The sequence below is a fragment of the Podarcis bocagei genome (assembly GCF_964188305.1).
Source record: "Podarcis bocagei genome assembly, chromosome: 14".
Classification (NCBI taxonomy): Eukaryota; Metazoa; Chordata; class Lepidosauria; order Squamata; family Lacertidae; genus Podarcis; species Podarcis bocagei.
Window position 1 is genome coordinate 50569996 of NC_138139.1, and position 14765 is coordinate 50584760.

Below are 14765 nucleotides of genomic sequence, written 5' to 3' on the forward strand. Positions count from 1 at the left end.
GAAAATTAATAAAAATTTATTTAATTTTTTTTTTTTAAAGCATGAGTTCCAGAGAGAACCTGCAGAGTCACATGAATGAGAAGATGTTGTTAAAGTGGTACATATAGCAATTTAACCAGCGGCACAAGGGGTCAGGTGTGTGTCTGGCTGTCAACCAGAAGGTCGGTGGTTTGAGCCCACCCAGGGGCACAATTCCTGCACTGTGGGGGGACAGGAATAGATGACCCCTGTCTGTGAAATGCATGGCATCGCGTTGACTTGGAAAGGCACACAAACCTCACTTCAGTCAGGTGAACAAACCTGGCCCAGAAGCCTTCGCTAAGCCTTTCCAGACAAATAGATCCAGAGATGGATGACGAACTTCGCTCGACTGCCTGCATCCCTGAAACCCCTCTGGAGTATATCATGGGGATGTTGCCATGGCAGAGGCCTCTGTGACTCTCACACACCTGCATTGCCCCTGGTACTTCCAAGCCAGGAAAGAAACTGCTTGGCAACCCTCACAAGTAGGAAATGAATGCCTCAAATGCAGTGGTACTCGGTTTTCGAACGTAATCCGTTCCGGAAGACCGTTCCGAGTTCTGAAACATTTGAAAACCGAGGTGCAAAGGGAGGCCTGCAGAAAATTGAGAAAAATAACAAGTAAAAGCAGCAGAAGCCGTTTGACTTCCAAGGCGTGTTCAAAAACGGAAGCATTTACTTCTGGGTTTTTGGCGTTCGAAAACCAAAATGTTCCGACTTCCGAGACGTTTGAAAACCGAGGTACCACTGTATACCCTCGAGATATACCCCAAACGAGGAAGCGCCTCACAGTGGAGTTTGTACATTGCTTGAGGGGATTTTGAAGTGGGACGGATATTCTCACAGTCGCCTCTGATTACAAGCAATCCCCACGCTCTCTGAGAGGCTGAAGGTGACCACACACACCTGAACTCAGCCTGAGGTAAATTTTGCCCCACTGCTTCATTGGTGGCCAAGCCCCACATTGCAGTTTTACTAGGGGGGAGAGATGCTTCTCCCACAGGCCCCAAACCAACCCGGTAGACAGGCTCCCTCTTTTGACTACAGTCCTCAAAGCATTCTGGGTAGTTATCGTTTCTCCCTCTGGAATAGCAGAGTGTGCAAGCAAGCAGGAATTGGAGCACCGTGAAGTGAAAAAATGTCAGAAAGCACAATCTCAAACCCCCATCCAGATAATTCCTTTTACTGGAAGCAGAACCCCCTCCCAAAAATTTTCCTAGGCATGTAACATGCCTCTATAGCAACCCAGACAGATGGGCAGGGTATAAATAATAAAAGTATTATTCTTGTTATCATCTGTAGTGCCACTCAACAGAAGCACCCAGACAGCATGAGCTTTGCCCCCAAATCAGCATCATCTCCGGAGATGGCCTGGTTGGGAAGAGACCAGCAGGCGCTTCTACTCGCCTCGCATCTTCCCCCAAAATCCTACTTACCTTATTTGGTGCTCAGGAGCTCAGATCCTGTCATGTTTCCAAGAGGTTGCCGCGGCAACCAAGTGCAATCCAAAAATATGATTATTATTTGGCCAACTTTTTTTTTTTTAAAAGCCCCTTCCCAATTTTTGTTCCTCTTCCAAAAACAGAAAAGAAGAAAAGGGGAACGGCTTAGGGGGCGCTAGGATCGCACTGCGTGGGGGCTTCCTCTTTGCTGGCCTCAAGCAAAGCACCCGCAACCCCCGAAATACTCTGAGGTCTCAAGTCAAAGGGCAGGAAAAAGCAGCTGCCTGCCTGGATTATTTTGGAACACAAACAAGCACCATCTGAGGACTCCGGGAGAGAAGTAGAGCTCCGAGGAGAGGATAGCACCAACCATTTCACCACAAGCCACTGTGGGAGAAATCGGCTGAGAATGGATGGAACGCGGCCTAAATTGGCAAACCCAGAGATGCATGCAATTCCAGCATGTAATGTTTTACTGTTGCTATAAAGGTAAAGGGACCCCTGACCATTAGGTCCAGTCGTGGCCGACTCTGGGGTTGTGGTGCTCATCTCGCTTTACTGGCTGAGGGAGCAGGCAAATGGCTTCCGGGTCATGTGGCCAGCATGACTAAGCCGCTTCTGGCAAACCAGAGCAGCGCACGGAAACACCGTTCACCTTCCCGCCAAAGGAAGCACTATCTTTGACGTGCTTTTGAACTGCTAGGTTGCTATGGCCATTGGCTAATGCAAATAAAGTTTTATTTCCTAAAAAATAATAATCCAGCATTCAGAATGAGTTGCAAAGTTTTGTGCTGGATGGATAATCTCATTTTCTACTCACACACGGAAAACCCAGTTCTGTAGTCCTTCTGGTCTGATAGCTATGCAAGAACCACTCCAGAGCAGTGGAAACAGGGTGTGTGGCTTCCGAGTAGGCTCTCAAGGGCTCTGGGGCCTGGCTACCATCTCCTCCCTGACTGGCAGAAGCAGAACTCTGCAAAACAGGCCTCTGCAAACTTGCTTAGTTTGCACTAATGTGGCTTGCAACATTTCCCTCTCCTTGGTGGAGAATGGAGCGCAGTGCAAGCATTAGCTTAGCTTCCTTCTGGAGATGGCATCAGACTCTGCCTCACGAACCCTCAAGGAGCTGGAAGGCTTGAGGGGTTCACTTGAGGGGAGTGAAGCCAGTTGCAGAGGGCAGCCCACAAGCAGCTGACCTTTCCTGCTTTCCAAGGGCACGTGGGTCCCACACAGAACTTGGAAGGACAGCCTGCGATGGAGAAGATGCTCAGAAGATCGGAGAAGTGGGGTCACACGAGGCTCAGGTGGCCTCGGCGGCACAGAGTGCCTTCCATCAGCTTTGGCTGGCAGCCCAATTCTGCCCCGATCTGGACAGGGGTAGCCTAACTTCTGTTGTCTATGCTCTGGTAACCTCGACGTTGGATTACTTCAATGCGTTATACAGTGGTGCCCCGCAAGACGAATGCCTCGCAAGACGAATGCCTCACTAGATGAAAGAGTTTTCCGTTTTGGAGGTGCTTCGCAAAACGAATCTCCTATGGGCTTGCTTCGCAAGACGACAATGTCTTGCGAGTTCCTGCTGGGGGTTTTTTCCCCTCCCCCCCTTTTTCTAAGCCGCTAAGCCGCTTATCAGCTGATCCGATCAGCAGATAAGCCTCTAAAAGCCTCTAAAAGTCGCTAATAGCGCTAATCCGCTAATCCTTCAATGGGCTTGCTTCGCAAGACGAAAAAAAACGCTAGACGAAGAGAATCACAGAACGGATTCTTTTCGTCTTGCGAGGCACCACTGTACGTTAGGCTGCCTCTGAAGACGGTTCGAGAATTTCAGCTGGGACAAGGTGCTTTGAGCATCTTATGCCAATTCTGACCCTACTGCACTGGCTGCCAATTAGTTTCCAGCCCTAATTCAAAGAGATGATTTTAATCTATAGCACCTTAAGTGGTTCAGAACCACAATACCTCAAGGACTCTCTCTCTCCACATGAAGCGACCTGGACCCTAAAATCATCCTCTGAGGCCCTTCTTCCATGTGCCTCCTCCACGCGAGGTCCGGAGAGTAGCAACACGAGACGGGGCCTTTTATGAAGTGGCTCCTCATTTGTGGAACGCTCTCCCCAGGGAGCCTCGCTTGGCAACTTCCTTACACACCTTTAAGCGCCAGGCGAAAACGTTCCTCTTCAACCAGGCCTTTGGCATGACATCCGATGTCCTTTTAAATGTGTTATGGGAAAAGCTGACTGGAAAACTCAGAAACCAAGAGGATAAAAACTTTATAAAAGAATGGGAAAATTTTATAAGTTATTTGGGAGAGCACTATAAGAACAGGATTTTGACCCACTTGTCGTGTAAAAATTATTATGGACAATATGGTTTGATATAAAAACTGGAGTACGGATGAATATGCAGTTGTAGATGTTTAAAATGAGACCCCATGGAGGGGATGGGGGGAAGTTTCGAGATTCAGAGAATCTCGTTATATAGATTTGTTTTTACAGTTTGTGTTCATTTATATTTTGTATGTGTAAAACCAATAAAAATTATTTCAGGGGGGAAATATGTTATGGGAGAGGAGATTATTGGTTTGTTTTCATTCTTATTATGTATTTTGTGCTTCTTTATATTGTATATTTTATGTTATGAAATGCCCTGCGATCTACAGATAAAAGGTGGTATACAAATTTTAATAATAATAATAATAATAATAATAATAATAATAATAATAATAATAATAATAGGAAGACAAGTAGATGACACCTGCCTCTCAACTCCTCACAACATTATGACAGCTCTGTGAAATCGCTCCTGTTGGGCTTAAGCCTTGTCACAACCAAGGAGAAGGTTCACAGTCGGTCTATTAATGCACAATTCGCTTTGAAAGCTTCTCCACTCAACACTGCTTCTCTGCAGTGGCTCCCCGTCTGTGGAATGCTTTCCCCAGAGAAGTTTGCCTGGCGCCTTCAATGTACACCTTTAGGCACCAGGCAAAAACATTCCTTTTTAACCAGGACTTTGGGTAATCTGATTTACATCTTATGCCCTTTTAAATGCTTGGGGGGGAGCTATTGGGTTGTTTTTACTTTTATTATGAATTTTGTGGTTTTATATCTTGATTTTATTCTGTGAACTGCCCGGAGACCCCTGGGTACAGGGCGGTATACAAATTCTAACAACAGCAACAATGACAACCTGGGGAGATGTTCATGTGGCTCCCATCTCATGACCCCAAATGCCAGAATCTTCCTGGGCAGGCCCACGAATCCATGCCATTGACCCGTTGGGTTAACCCAACCCAGCAACAAAATCTCAGCCTTAAGTCTGTGTACACAACTGTAATTTCAAAGTACACAACTCCCCCCCCCCGAATCCTGGTAACTGGAGTTTGTTAAGGGTGCTGCGAACTTCAGGCTCTCAAAGGGATAAACCGCAGTCCTGAGCTGTCTTTGTGGGGAGCTGTGTGCCTTGAACACAGTCAGTCCCAGAGAAGAAGAGCAGCTATTCGGACAGGATCAGGAGCTGAATTCTCACCCCCCACAGACTCCGGCAGGAAAGAATAAGTCATGGTCCTGCACCAGGGTTTTGGGTCTCTCTCTGTCTCTCTCTCTTTTTACCATTTATAGTCAAAAGAGACCAACGCTGTCACTGGATCCCCAGAGAACGCAGTCCTAGCCCCTAAAAGATCTAGGAATGGCCTCAACCTCAGCTGTGGCCTCTTACTCTCAGAGTCACCTCCAGGGAACCTCTCCCCTGTAGGGAAACCAGAGCTCTGGGTAATCCAATCCAACTGGGGAGGCCTGTGGACAGTCAACAATACATTCCCTGTTTCCAGCTGTGAAAAGGGAGCCGAAAGCCTGTAGGCAGCAACCAGGAAGTAGCCTTTGTCTGCCTTGCTGCAGGAGGGTGTCACTCTGTGTACGCACATGAACACCATGTGGTGAAAAAGGTAAAGGAACTCTGGACGGTTAAGTCCAGTCAACGGCGACTATGGGGTTGGGACGCTCGTCTCGCTTTCGGCCAAGGGAGCCGGTATTTGTCTACAAACAGCTTTCTGGGTCATGTGGCCAGCAGGACTAAAACGCTTCTGGTGTAACGGGACACCGTGATGGAAACCAGAGCGCACGGAAACGCCGTTTACCTTCCCGCCACAAGGGTACCTATTTATCTACTTGCACTGGTGTGCTTTCAAACTGCTAGGTTGGCAGGAGCTGGGACAGAGCAACGGGAGTTCACCCTGTCGCGGGGATTTGAACCGCCAAACCTCCAATCGGCAAGCCCAAGAGGCTCAGTGGTTTAGACCACAGCGCCACCCACATCCCAATAATAATAATACATTTTATTTTTACCCCGCCCTCCCCAGCCAAGACCAGGCTCAGGGGGGTTAACACCAGATATAAAACAATTGATTAAGATACAACTTAAAAACAAGATTAAAATACAACATTAAAATACAGTCTCATTTCAATAGAAACTCAAATCAAAAACTTTTTGGGGATGAAAACGTCAAATCTTCACCAAGGCCAACTATTCAGACTGGTCCTACGTGGGCCAGAAAAAAAGCCTGGGAAGTCCTCAAATAGGAGTTCCATCACAGAAGGAAAAAGGAAAGAGGGGAAGGGGATCAAGTTGATTCCAAGCCAAAGGCCAGGCAGAACAACTCTGTCTTACAGGCCTTGTGGAAAGAAATCAGATCCTGCAGGGCCCTGGTCTCATGAGACACAAGCGTTCCACCAGGCCGGGGCCAGTGTTGAAAAGGCCCTGGCTCTGGTTGAGGCTAATCTAACTTCCTTAGGGCCCGGGACCTCTAGGGTGTTGCTATTTGGACCTAGATACAGCAAGTCCCTTGTATGCAAGTTTCTGTGCAGGGAGAGGACTGTGCCTCAGGGTCAGTGTGCCTGCTTGGCATTTGGGGGGGGGGGGGACGGGAAAAAAAATCCCAGGCTCAATCTGTGCTGCTCCCACATAGGCCAGGGAGAGAGAGACTCCTGCCTGAACCCTCGCTGAGCTAGCCGGACCAATGCAGTCTGTCATGTGTCCCGAGGACACATCGTGGAGGGGCTGGTCAGACCAGGGTGAGGGTTAGGGGAATTTGGCTGTTCTTCACCCAGAGAGGGGCCAACAGGTTGGAATGAGCTGTTCCAGGGAGTCAGGAGATGGGTGAACCACCTCAGGGAATCAGATCGAGAGGAGAGCTCCCCTTCTGGTGCTCCACTCCACCCCTCATCACAAACTTATCACGAGCCAACAGTGTGATGCAGCAGCAAAAATAGCTAATGCTATTCTAGGCTGCATCAATACATGTCTAGTGTCCAGATCAAGGGAAGTCATAGTATTATTCTGCCTTAGTCAGACCACACCTGGAATTCTGTGTCCAGTTCTGGGCACCACAACTTAAGATGGATGTTGACAGGCTGGAATGTGCGCAGAGTAGGGCAACCAAGATGATCAAGGGTCTGGAAACTAAGCCTTATGAGGAAAGGTTGAAAAGGCTGGTATGTTAAAGAGGAGACTGAGAGGAGATATACAGCCTAGGACCCTCGTACCTACGGGACCGCCTCTCTTGGTATGTCCCGCGGAGGACCTTACGGTCTTCAAATAAAAACATCTTGGAGGTCCCGGGCCACAAGGAGGTTAGGCTGGCCTCAACCAGAGCCAGGGCTTTTTCGGCCATGGCTCCAATCTGGTGGAACTCTCTGTCACAAGAGACCAGGGCCCTGTGGGACTTGACATCTTTCCGCAGGGCCTGCAAGACAGAGCTGTTCCACCAGGCCTTTGGCCAAGGCACAGTCTGACCCCCTCTCTCCTTCTGTAATCCTCACAGAACTCTAGCCCAATGGTTGCCATTAATTTGACTCTGAATTGATTTTAGAATGAATTGATTTTAGAATGAATTTCAATTAAATGATTATGATTTTATGTAAACTGTGTTATTTTTACTGTTGTTAGCCGCTCTGAGCCCGGCTTCGGCTGGGGAGGGCGGGATATAAATAAAATGTTGTTGTTGTTGTTATTAGAGCCATCTTTAAATATCTCAAGGGCTGTCACATGGAAGATGGAGCGAGCTTGTGTTTTCCTGCTCGGGAGGCTAGGACCCGAACCAATGGATTCCGGTTACAAGAATGAGATACCAACTCAACATCAGCAAAAACTTTCTGAGATTCCTGCATTGCAGAGGGCTGGACTTCGAACTCTACTACGATCCTATGATCAATAAAGCACTTTGCATCTTCCCGGCTCCTGCGCTGGCCTTGCCTCTCATTCTGGCACCATCTCCAGGACCCACCGATAGCCCAGCCTCCCAGGAGGAAAGTTCTGCTCAGTCTGGTTCAGAGATGCTGCTTCCTGACAGTAAGAGCTGTTCGACAGTGGAATTTGCTGCCAAGGAGTGTGGTGGAGTCTCCTTCTTTGGAGGTCTTTAAGCAGAGGCTTGACAACCATATGTCAGGAGTGCTCTGATGGTGTTTCCTGCTTGGCAGGGGGTTGGACTCATAGAATCATAGAATCATAGAGTTGGAAGAGATCACAAGGGCCATCGAGTCCAACCCCCTGCCAAGCAGGAAACACCATCAGAGCACTCCTGACATATGGTTGTCAAGCCTCTGCTTAAGGACCTCCAAAGTAGGAGACTCCACCACACTCCTTGGCAGCAAAATCCACTGTCGAACAGCTCTTACTGTCAGGAAGTTCTTCCTAATGTTTAGGTGGAATCTTCTTTCTTGTAGTTTGGATCCATTGCTCCGTGTCCGCTTCTCTGGAGCAGCAGAAAACAACCTTTCTCCCTCCTCTATGTGACATCCTTTTATATATTTGAACATGGCTATCATATCACCCCTTAACCTCCTCTTCTCCAGGCTAAACATGCCCAGCTCCCTTAGCCGTTCCTCATAAGGCATCGTTTCCAGGCTTTTGACCATTTTGGTTGCCCTCCTCTGGACACGTTCCAGTTTGTCAGTGTCCTTCTTGAATTGTGGTGCCCAGAACTGGACACAGTACTCCAGGTGAGGTCTGACCAGAGCAGAATACAGTGGCACTATTACTTCCCTTGATCTAGATGCTATACTCCTATTGATGCAGCCCAGAATTGCATTGGTTTTTTTAGCTGCCGCGTCACACTGTTGGCTCCTGTCAAGTTTGTGGTCAACCAAGACTCCTAGATCCTTTTCACATGTACTGCTCTCAAGCCAAGGATGGCCCTTGTGGTATATTCCAACTCTATGATTCTATGATTCTATGTCCCCCATCTTCTGGGTCACAGAGATGCCAGCGCAGGTTGTGAACAGATGGCCTAGGTCTATCCCTCGCAGGAGGAATTCCCGTTTGCTTGCCCAGTCCAAAGAACAGCCTCCCTTTCCATGCTTCCATTCCCACATAACGGGACTTGAGAGGGCGTGTTGCTTGCTGGACCAATGTCTTAGCTTGCGCAGCCATGCACAGCTCCTGCTGAGCCTTTGAACCCTGTTTTGCATGGCTCTGAATACCAAAGATCTTGGCAGTAAAACTGTACTTCTTCCTCAAGCGAGAGGCAGGACTCAGGGTAAGGCAAAGTCCTACACTTCCACAGAGAAAGCGCAGAACGTGGTTCTGGGTGCTCCCTCCTGACCCCACTTTCTTTCTCGCTTGAAAAGACGAGCGCAAGATGATATTGCAAATGTTAAAAGATTATACGTGCAGAAATAGCTGACGGATAAGGATAAATAAGTTTTAAAATAACAAAAAAACAAAAACTACTGCAATAACATGTAGGCCTGAATATAAGTCACACTTTCCCCCCAAAATTCTGACGGTGAAAAGTTAAAGTGCGGCTTAAATTTGCGACCTTACAAAAATGGGCTTTTATGATACCACTTTCGGATTTTCTTCTACATTTGCCATTTATGGGTGTGAGTGCCTGCGGAATTTTAAGGGAGCAGCTTATATTCAGGTATTGTCTCCCCCCCCCTTGAATTTTAAAGGTGAGGCTTATTTGCGGGTGCGGCTTATATTCCGGCCAATATGATATAAGGTGAATTGTAAGGAATGGAATGTGAACTAGAAGCAACTAGGAAAATAAAGCAGTGATAAGAGGAAACCTTAGACGCATCAAGAATGGAGTGCGGGAAACCTATTTTTGGAAAAAACGGTATTAAATCTGTCTTAATTTGTGGCTGATTTGATAAGAGTTGGGAAATCAAGTTTTAAAAATTGGTAAAAAAAGAAAAAGAAACGATGATTGCTGCAAAGCCATGAGCAAGCTGTGAAAAGCTGCTTTCGTTTCAGAGGCGTGCTTTTCAAAGGGAGTCCCATATCTTGCTAGCCATAACTGGTGGGGATCACTTCCCCCTTCCTACCAATTTACCTGCGGAGTCGGGGGCTCCACTTTCCTCTTCTTTTTTTGGTTCTGCTTGTTCGTCCTTGGGTAGACAACCAGCATCTCCAGCCACCTGGAGGAAAGAGAGGAAAGTTAGGAATCGTGTCACGGGAAGCATCCGGAAAAGGCTCCGAGAGCCAGGTGAGACTGGCAGTGGTTCCCCCTTTCATGGAGCAGGTTGGCTGGTTGGCTACAAGCATCTATTAAAGAAAGAGGTAGATTACAGTGGTACCTCGGTTTAAGAACAGTCCGGTTTGAGAATGATTTGGTTTACAAACTCCGCAAAACCGGGAATAGTGTTTTGGTTTGAGAACTTTACCTCGGTCTAAGAACGGAATCCGAACGGTAGAAGGGCACCGGCGGCGGAAGGCCTCATTAGGGAAAGTGTGCCTCGGTTTAAGAACGGTTTTGGTTTAAGAACGGACTTTCGGAACAGATTAAGTTTGTAAACCAAGGTACCACTGTATTGGGCTTGTGCAACACCGGGGTAGATCGGAGGGGGTGGAAGCGGTATTCCCAATGCTTTTAACATTTGCAATTTTAAGTCAATGGACTAACCAGGAAATCTGACTTGAGGGAAAACAACGTAAGAGTCTTGCCATGGCTCTGTGTTCAAAGCACATACGCACACACACAGTCCCCCTTACGTTGGAGACATCCAGGCAGCTGTTGCTCTGGGGGACAGGATATAATGTGGTGGCAGAGTACACAACTTGCATGCAAACTGTCCCAAGTCCATTTCCAAACATCTGCAGTTCAAAATAAGGGAGGCGTTGGAAAGGTATGGCTCATCTGAATAGACTATGAGGGCTTGTGGGTTATGAAAAGGATGGTTGTATATGTTCCACTGCCCTCTATGAATCCGGTACCATTTTCCAGCAGAGCAATACCTCAGACAATAGAGAATGAGGCTCTTAATCTCAGGGTCAGGGGTTCAAGCTCCATGTTGGGCAAAAGATTCCTGCATTGCACAGAGTTGGAACAGATGACTCTCATGGTCCCTCCCAACTCTTCTACGACTGCAAACCCTAATAATAATATTATTAATAACACCAACACCACCACACTGGGGATTGAACCTGCGACCTTCTGCATGCTAAATGGATGCTCTACCTCTGAGCTACAACTTTCCCCATTACTCCTCAAATCTTCTCTGTGCAAACAGCAACAACGTGGGCACTGGTGCAAGCAGAGGAATAACTGTGCCCCCTTCCCCCCCCCAAACCCCTGCTCAATGTGAATGGCTTCTCTTCCCCTCCCAAGCGGTGGGGTGGTTTCTAATCTCCGTTCCAACACACACAAACAAGCACAGGGTGCACTGTTTGTGCATGGGGTTGCGTCCGTGTACTCCAGGGCTAAGTTGCTACTTTTCAGGAGTTTATTCAACACCACCGTGAAAATAAAAGCCTGCCTCTCTCTCTCTCTCTCTCTCTCTCTCTCTCTCTAGCGACTCTGAACTGCGCAAGCTCCCAGACGCAAGCTTCTCAAGAGGGAGCAAGGGCACAGAATACAGCGTATAATCGTAATAATAACCACCCCAAATTCTCACACCACCCCCAAGCCAGCAGCTGCAAACCTAAAACAGATGGACGTCGTGTTGCCAAACAGGAACCCACTCCAACCTCAATGGAGGGCGGGGGGGGGGGGGATTTCACGTGAGCAGCATGACAGAAGCAGCCTGATCTCAGAAATCAAGCTGCTGGAAATCCAGTGGTTTTACAACAACATATTATTATTATTATTGGGGCACGGGTGGCGCTGTGGGTTAAACCACAGAGCCTAGGACTTGCCGATCAGAAGGTCGGCGGTTCGAATCCCCGCGATGGGGTGAGCTCCCGATGCTCAGTCCCTGCTCCTGACAACCTAGCAGTTCGAAAGCACATCAAAGTGCAAGTAGATAAATAGGTACCACTCCGGCAGGAAGGTAAACGGTGTTTCCGTGTGCTGCTCTGGTTCGCCCGAAGTGGCTTAGTCATGCTGGCCACATGACCCAGAAGCTGTACGCCGGCTCCCTCAGCCAGTAAAGCGAGATGAGCGCTGCAACCCCAGAGTTGGCCACAACTGGACCTAATGGTCAGGGGTCCCTTTACCTATTATTATTATTATTATCATTATTATTATTACACTACCCATCTGGCTGGGTTTCCCCAGCCACTCTGGGCGGCTCCCAACAGAATATTAAAAACACGATAAAACATCAAACATTTAAAACTTCCCTAAACAGGGCTGCCTTCAAATGTCTTCTAAAAGTCAGATAGTTGTTTATTTCCTTGACATCTGATGGGAGGGCGTTCCACAAGGTGGCCGCCACTACTGAGAAGGCCCTCTGCTTGGTTCCCTGTAACTTCACTTCTCACAGGGAGGGAACCGCCAGAAGGCCCTCGGAGCTGGACCTCAGAGTCCAGGCTGAATGATGGGGGTGGAGACGCTCCTTCAGGTATACTGGACCGAAGCCATTTAGGGCTTTAATGGTCAGCACTGACACTTTGAATTGTGCCAGCAGCCCCTGAGACGGCTCACTTAGGAGGGAGCAACTGCTCTCTGCCTCCCTTCCCAGGGTGAACAGAAAGTCGACTAAGACAGAGTGAAACCACTGGGTCCATCTAACTCAGTATTGTCAACACCGACCCCAGGGTTTCTGAAGGTGCTGGAGACGGATCCTGACACTAGAGATGAGCGATATATTGATAAATTGCCTGAAACTAGCACGGCACTCAGATCGCGATACCAGTTTCTGACAATTTGAGCTGGCAGTCCATGTCTAGAGGTACCATTGTAGCAAACATATCCCAGACTTAAGCTACCCTTTGACGATGAGCTAATATATCTGAGTTTCTAACACTGTTTAGGACCACAGACTTTGGGCTTATCCTCTTAACAGCAGAATTCCAAGAATCGGCGAGGCTCAGGCCAGATGCAAAGCATTCGAGTCCTGGCTTCCCCCAAAGAATCCTGGGAACTGTAGTTTGTTAAAGAGGCAGAGAGGCCCCTGTTCCCCTCACAGAGCTTCAATTATCCGACTGTTCGTCATCAATCCTTCTTCCCAGGGAATGCTGGGAGTTGTAGTTCTGTGCAGGGAACCTCTTAAGAACTCTCAGCTCCTTAACAGGCTACAGCTCCCAGAATTCTGCCTAAGGTGGTATGATAGTGCTTTAAATGTGTTGTGTGGATGTGGCCAATTTGCCCTCTGCTCTGGCAGCATTCCAGCACGCTTTAAATAGCTTAAAAGCAGTCCATAAAGCACATAAAAATCTCGCTGTGACTCAGAGCAGGGAGCTCTGTGACGGATAACTCCTCAAAGGAACAAAACTGACGCCAATTCGGTTTCTAAGGTCAAGTGACCGGCCGATTTGCCCCTGTTAACCCCAGTTTTGACAGAACCAGATCTCCCCAAACCGTACAGGTTTGCACCACCGTGCATTGTACATAGTCCGAACATTTCTTTAGGCATGAAGCATTTCTCCAAGAAAGGGGTTGCAGGCGGCTGGAGCACTCTGGCCCCAGCAAGAGAGACGGGCAAGAAATTCAGGGAACAATTAATTCCCGCAGATCAAGCCCGACTTGGGCAGGACAGCTGTGACAGGGAGACGGAGGAAACAAGCAAATCCTGCTCAACAGGTCAGGTCCAATTCCGCAGCCTGGATTCTGCCTCTCCCTGTCTGCTGTGCTCATTTCAATCTCCCCCCCCCCTTTGTTTTAACGCCTATTTCAGGATTTGCAGGTTTAAGAGGCAAAAAAATAGAACGAAAGAGGCTAGCCGGCTGCAGCTCAGGGAAATTCAGGTTTGCCACTTCCGCTCCATGCAGACCTGCTGAGCTCAAGACGTCTTTGCATAAGGATTCTAGCCTGCCACGGGCTCGGGACTGAAAATGATCCTAGTCCTCAGTGATCCACGCCCACCTTGATTTTAAAAGCAGCCTAACCCAGGGCCTTCGCAAGAATGTAAACTTTAGGGTGGGGAACGTCTGCAAAAGGAATTTAACTGCCTCTGAAAGTAGATCATTTAACTGCCTCTGAAAGTATATCCTTTCAGGAACACATTACCAACTCAGAAAAAGCAAGTGTGCTTCACTGCTCAGAATTTGGGTGAAGAAACTGCTCTGGAGGGAGACAGGCTGAGATTTTAGGCCTAGGCCAGGCACAGGCAAACTCGGCCTTCCAGATGTTTTGGGACTACAACTCCCATCATCCCTAGCTAACAGGACCAGTGGTCAGGGATGATGGGAGTTGTAGTCTCAAAACACCTGGAGGACCGAGTTTGCCTATGTCTGGCCTAGGCAGACGGGTGGATTTGCGCCTCAAAGGGAGATCTCCCTATTCAGACGCCTAACCGTTCAGCGTTTGCCAAATTGCGAGGCCCCGGGAAGTAGGCTGCAGGGAACGGAGGAGGAGGAGGAGGAGGAGGAGGAGGAGGAATATTTCATTTTAATTTCCTTCCTAAGGTCAGTCCTCCTTGGGAAAGAGAGGAAGAGCAGCTGTGTACACAGGGAGAGGGGACAGCAGGGGAACAGAGACCAAGTCAAAACCAGAAAAGGCCAAGGAGAGAGTGTGCCGGAACTGCAATAAGATCGGCTTGTGTGCGACATTCCCAGAAGCAAACGACTCCCTGCAGAACTGCTGGGACTTTTGAGAGCAGGTGGAGGCCATGGTCAAGCCAGTGTGTGTGTGTGTGTGTGTGGAACAGGGCCTTCTAAGTGTTAGCACCCAGCAGACTTTGGCAACGCTAAGTCGATATCGACCAAGAAATGGGAAACCGTGCTAAGTTCTATAGCAAGTGTGTCTCTGGACCTTAGACTAAGACTCATACAACAAAAACTTATATAATTTACTGGCATCGTCTATGTTTGTTCAGGAAAGGGCTAGCCAGCCGCTGGAGCTGTAATAGGAGTGATGCTTCTTTGAAATATATCTTCATACAGTGTCTCACATTGGTATGGAATTGGCGTGCAATTCCACCCCCT

At 48.2% G+C, this 14765-nt stretch overlaps 1 protein-coding gene across 6 annotated transcripts in view; it reads right to left on the minus strand.

The window, feature by feature from the left end:
• Positions 1 to 14765, minus strand: part of MPRIP (myosin phosphatase Rho interacting protein) — a 159636-nt gene that overhangs the window by 66723 nt on the left and 78148 nt on the right. For 5 of the 6 annotated variants that reach the window (XM_081169328.1, XM_081169327.1, XM_081169332.1 and 2 more), the window contains exon 5: positions 9793 to 9877. In XM_081169328.1, coding sequence (XP_081025454.1) covers positions 9793 to 9877 — 85 coding nt within the window. Of the gene's footprint in view, positions 1 to 927; positions 1034 to 9792; positions 9878 to 14765 lie in introns of those variants that run through there. The other variant, XM_081169329.1, reaches the window with a different exon arrangement.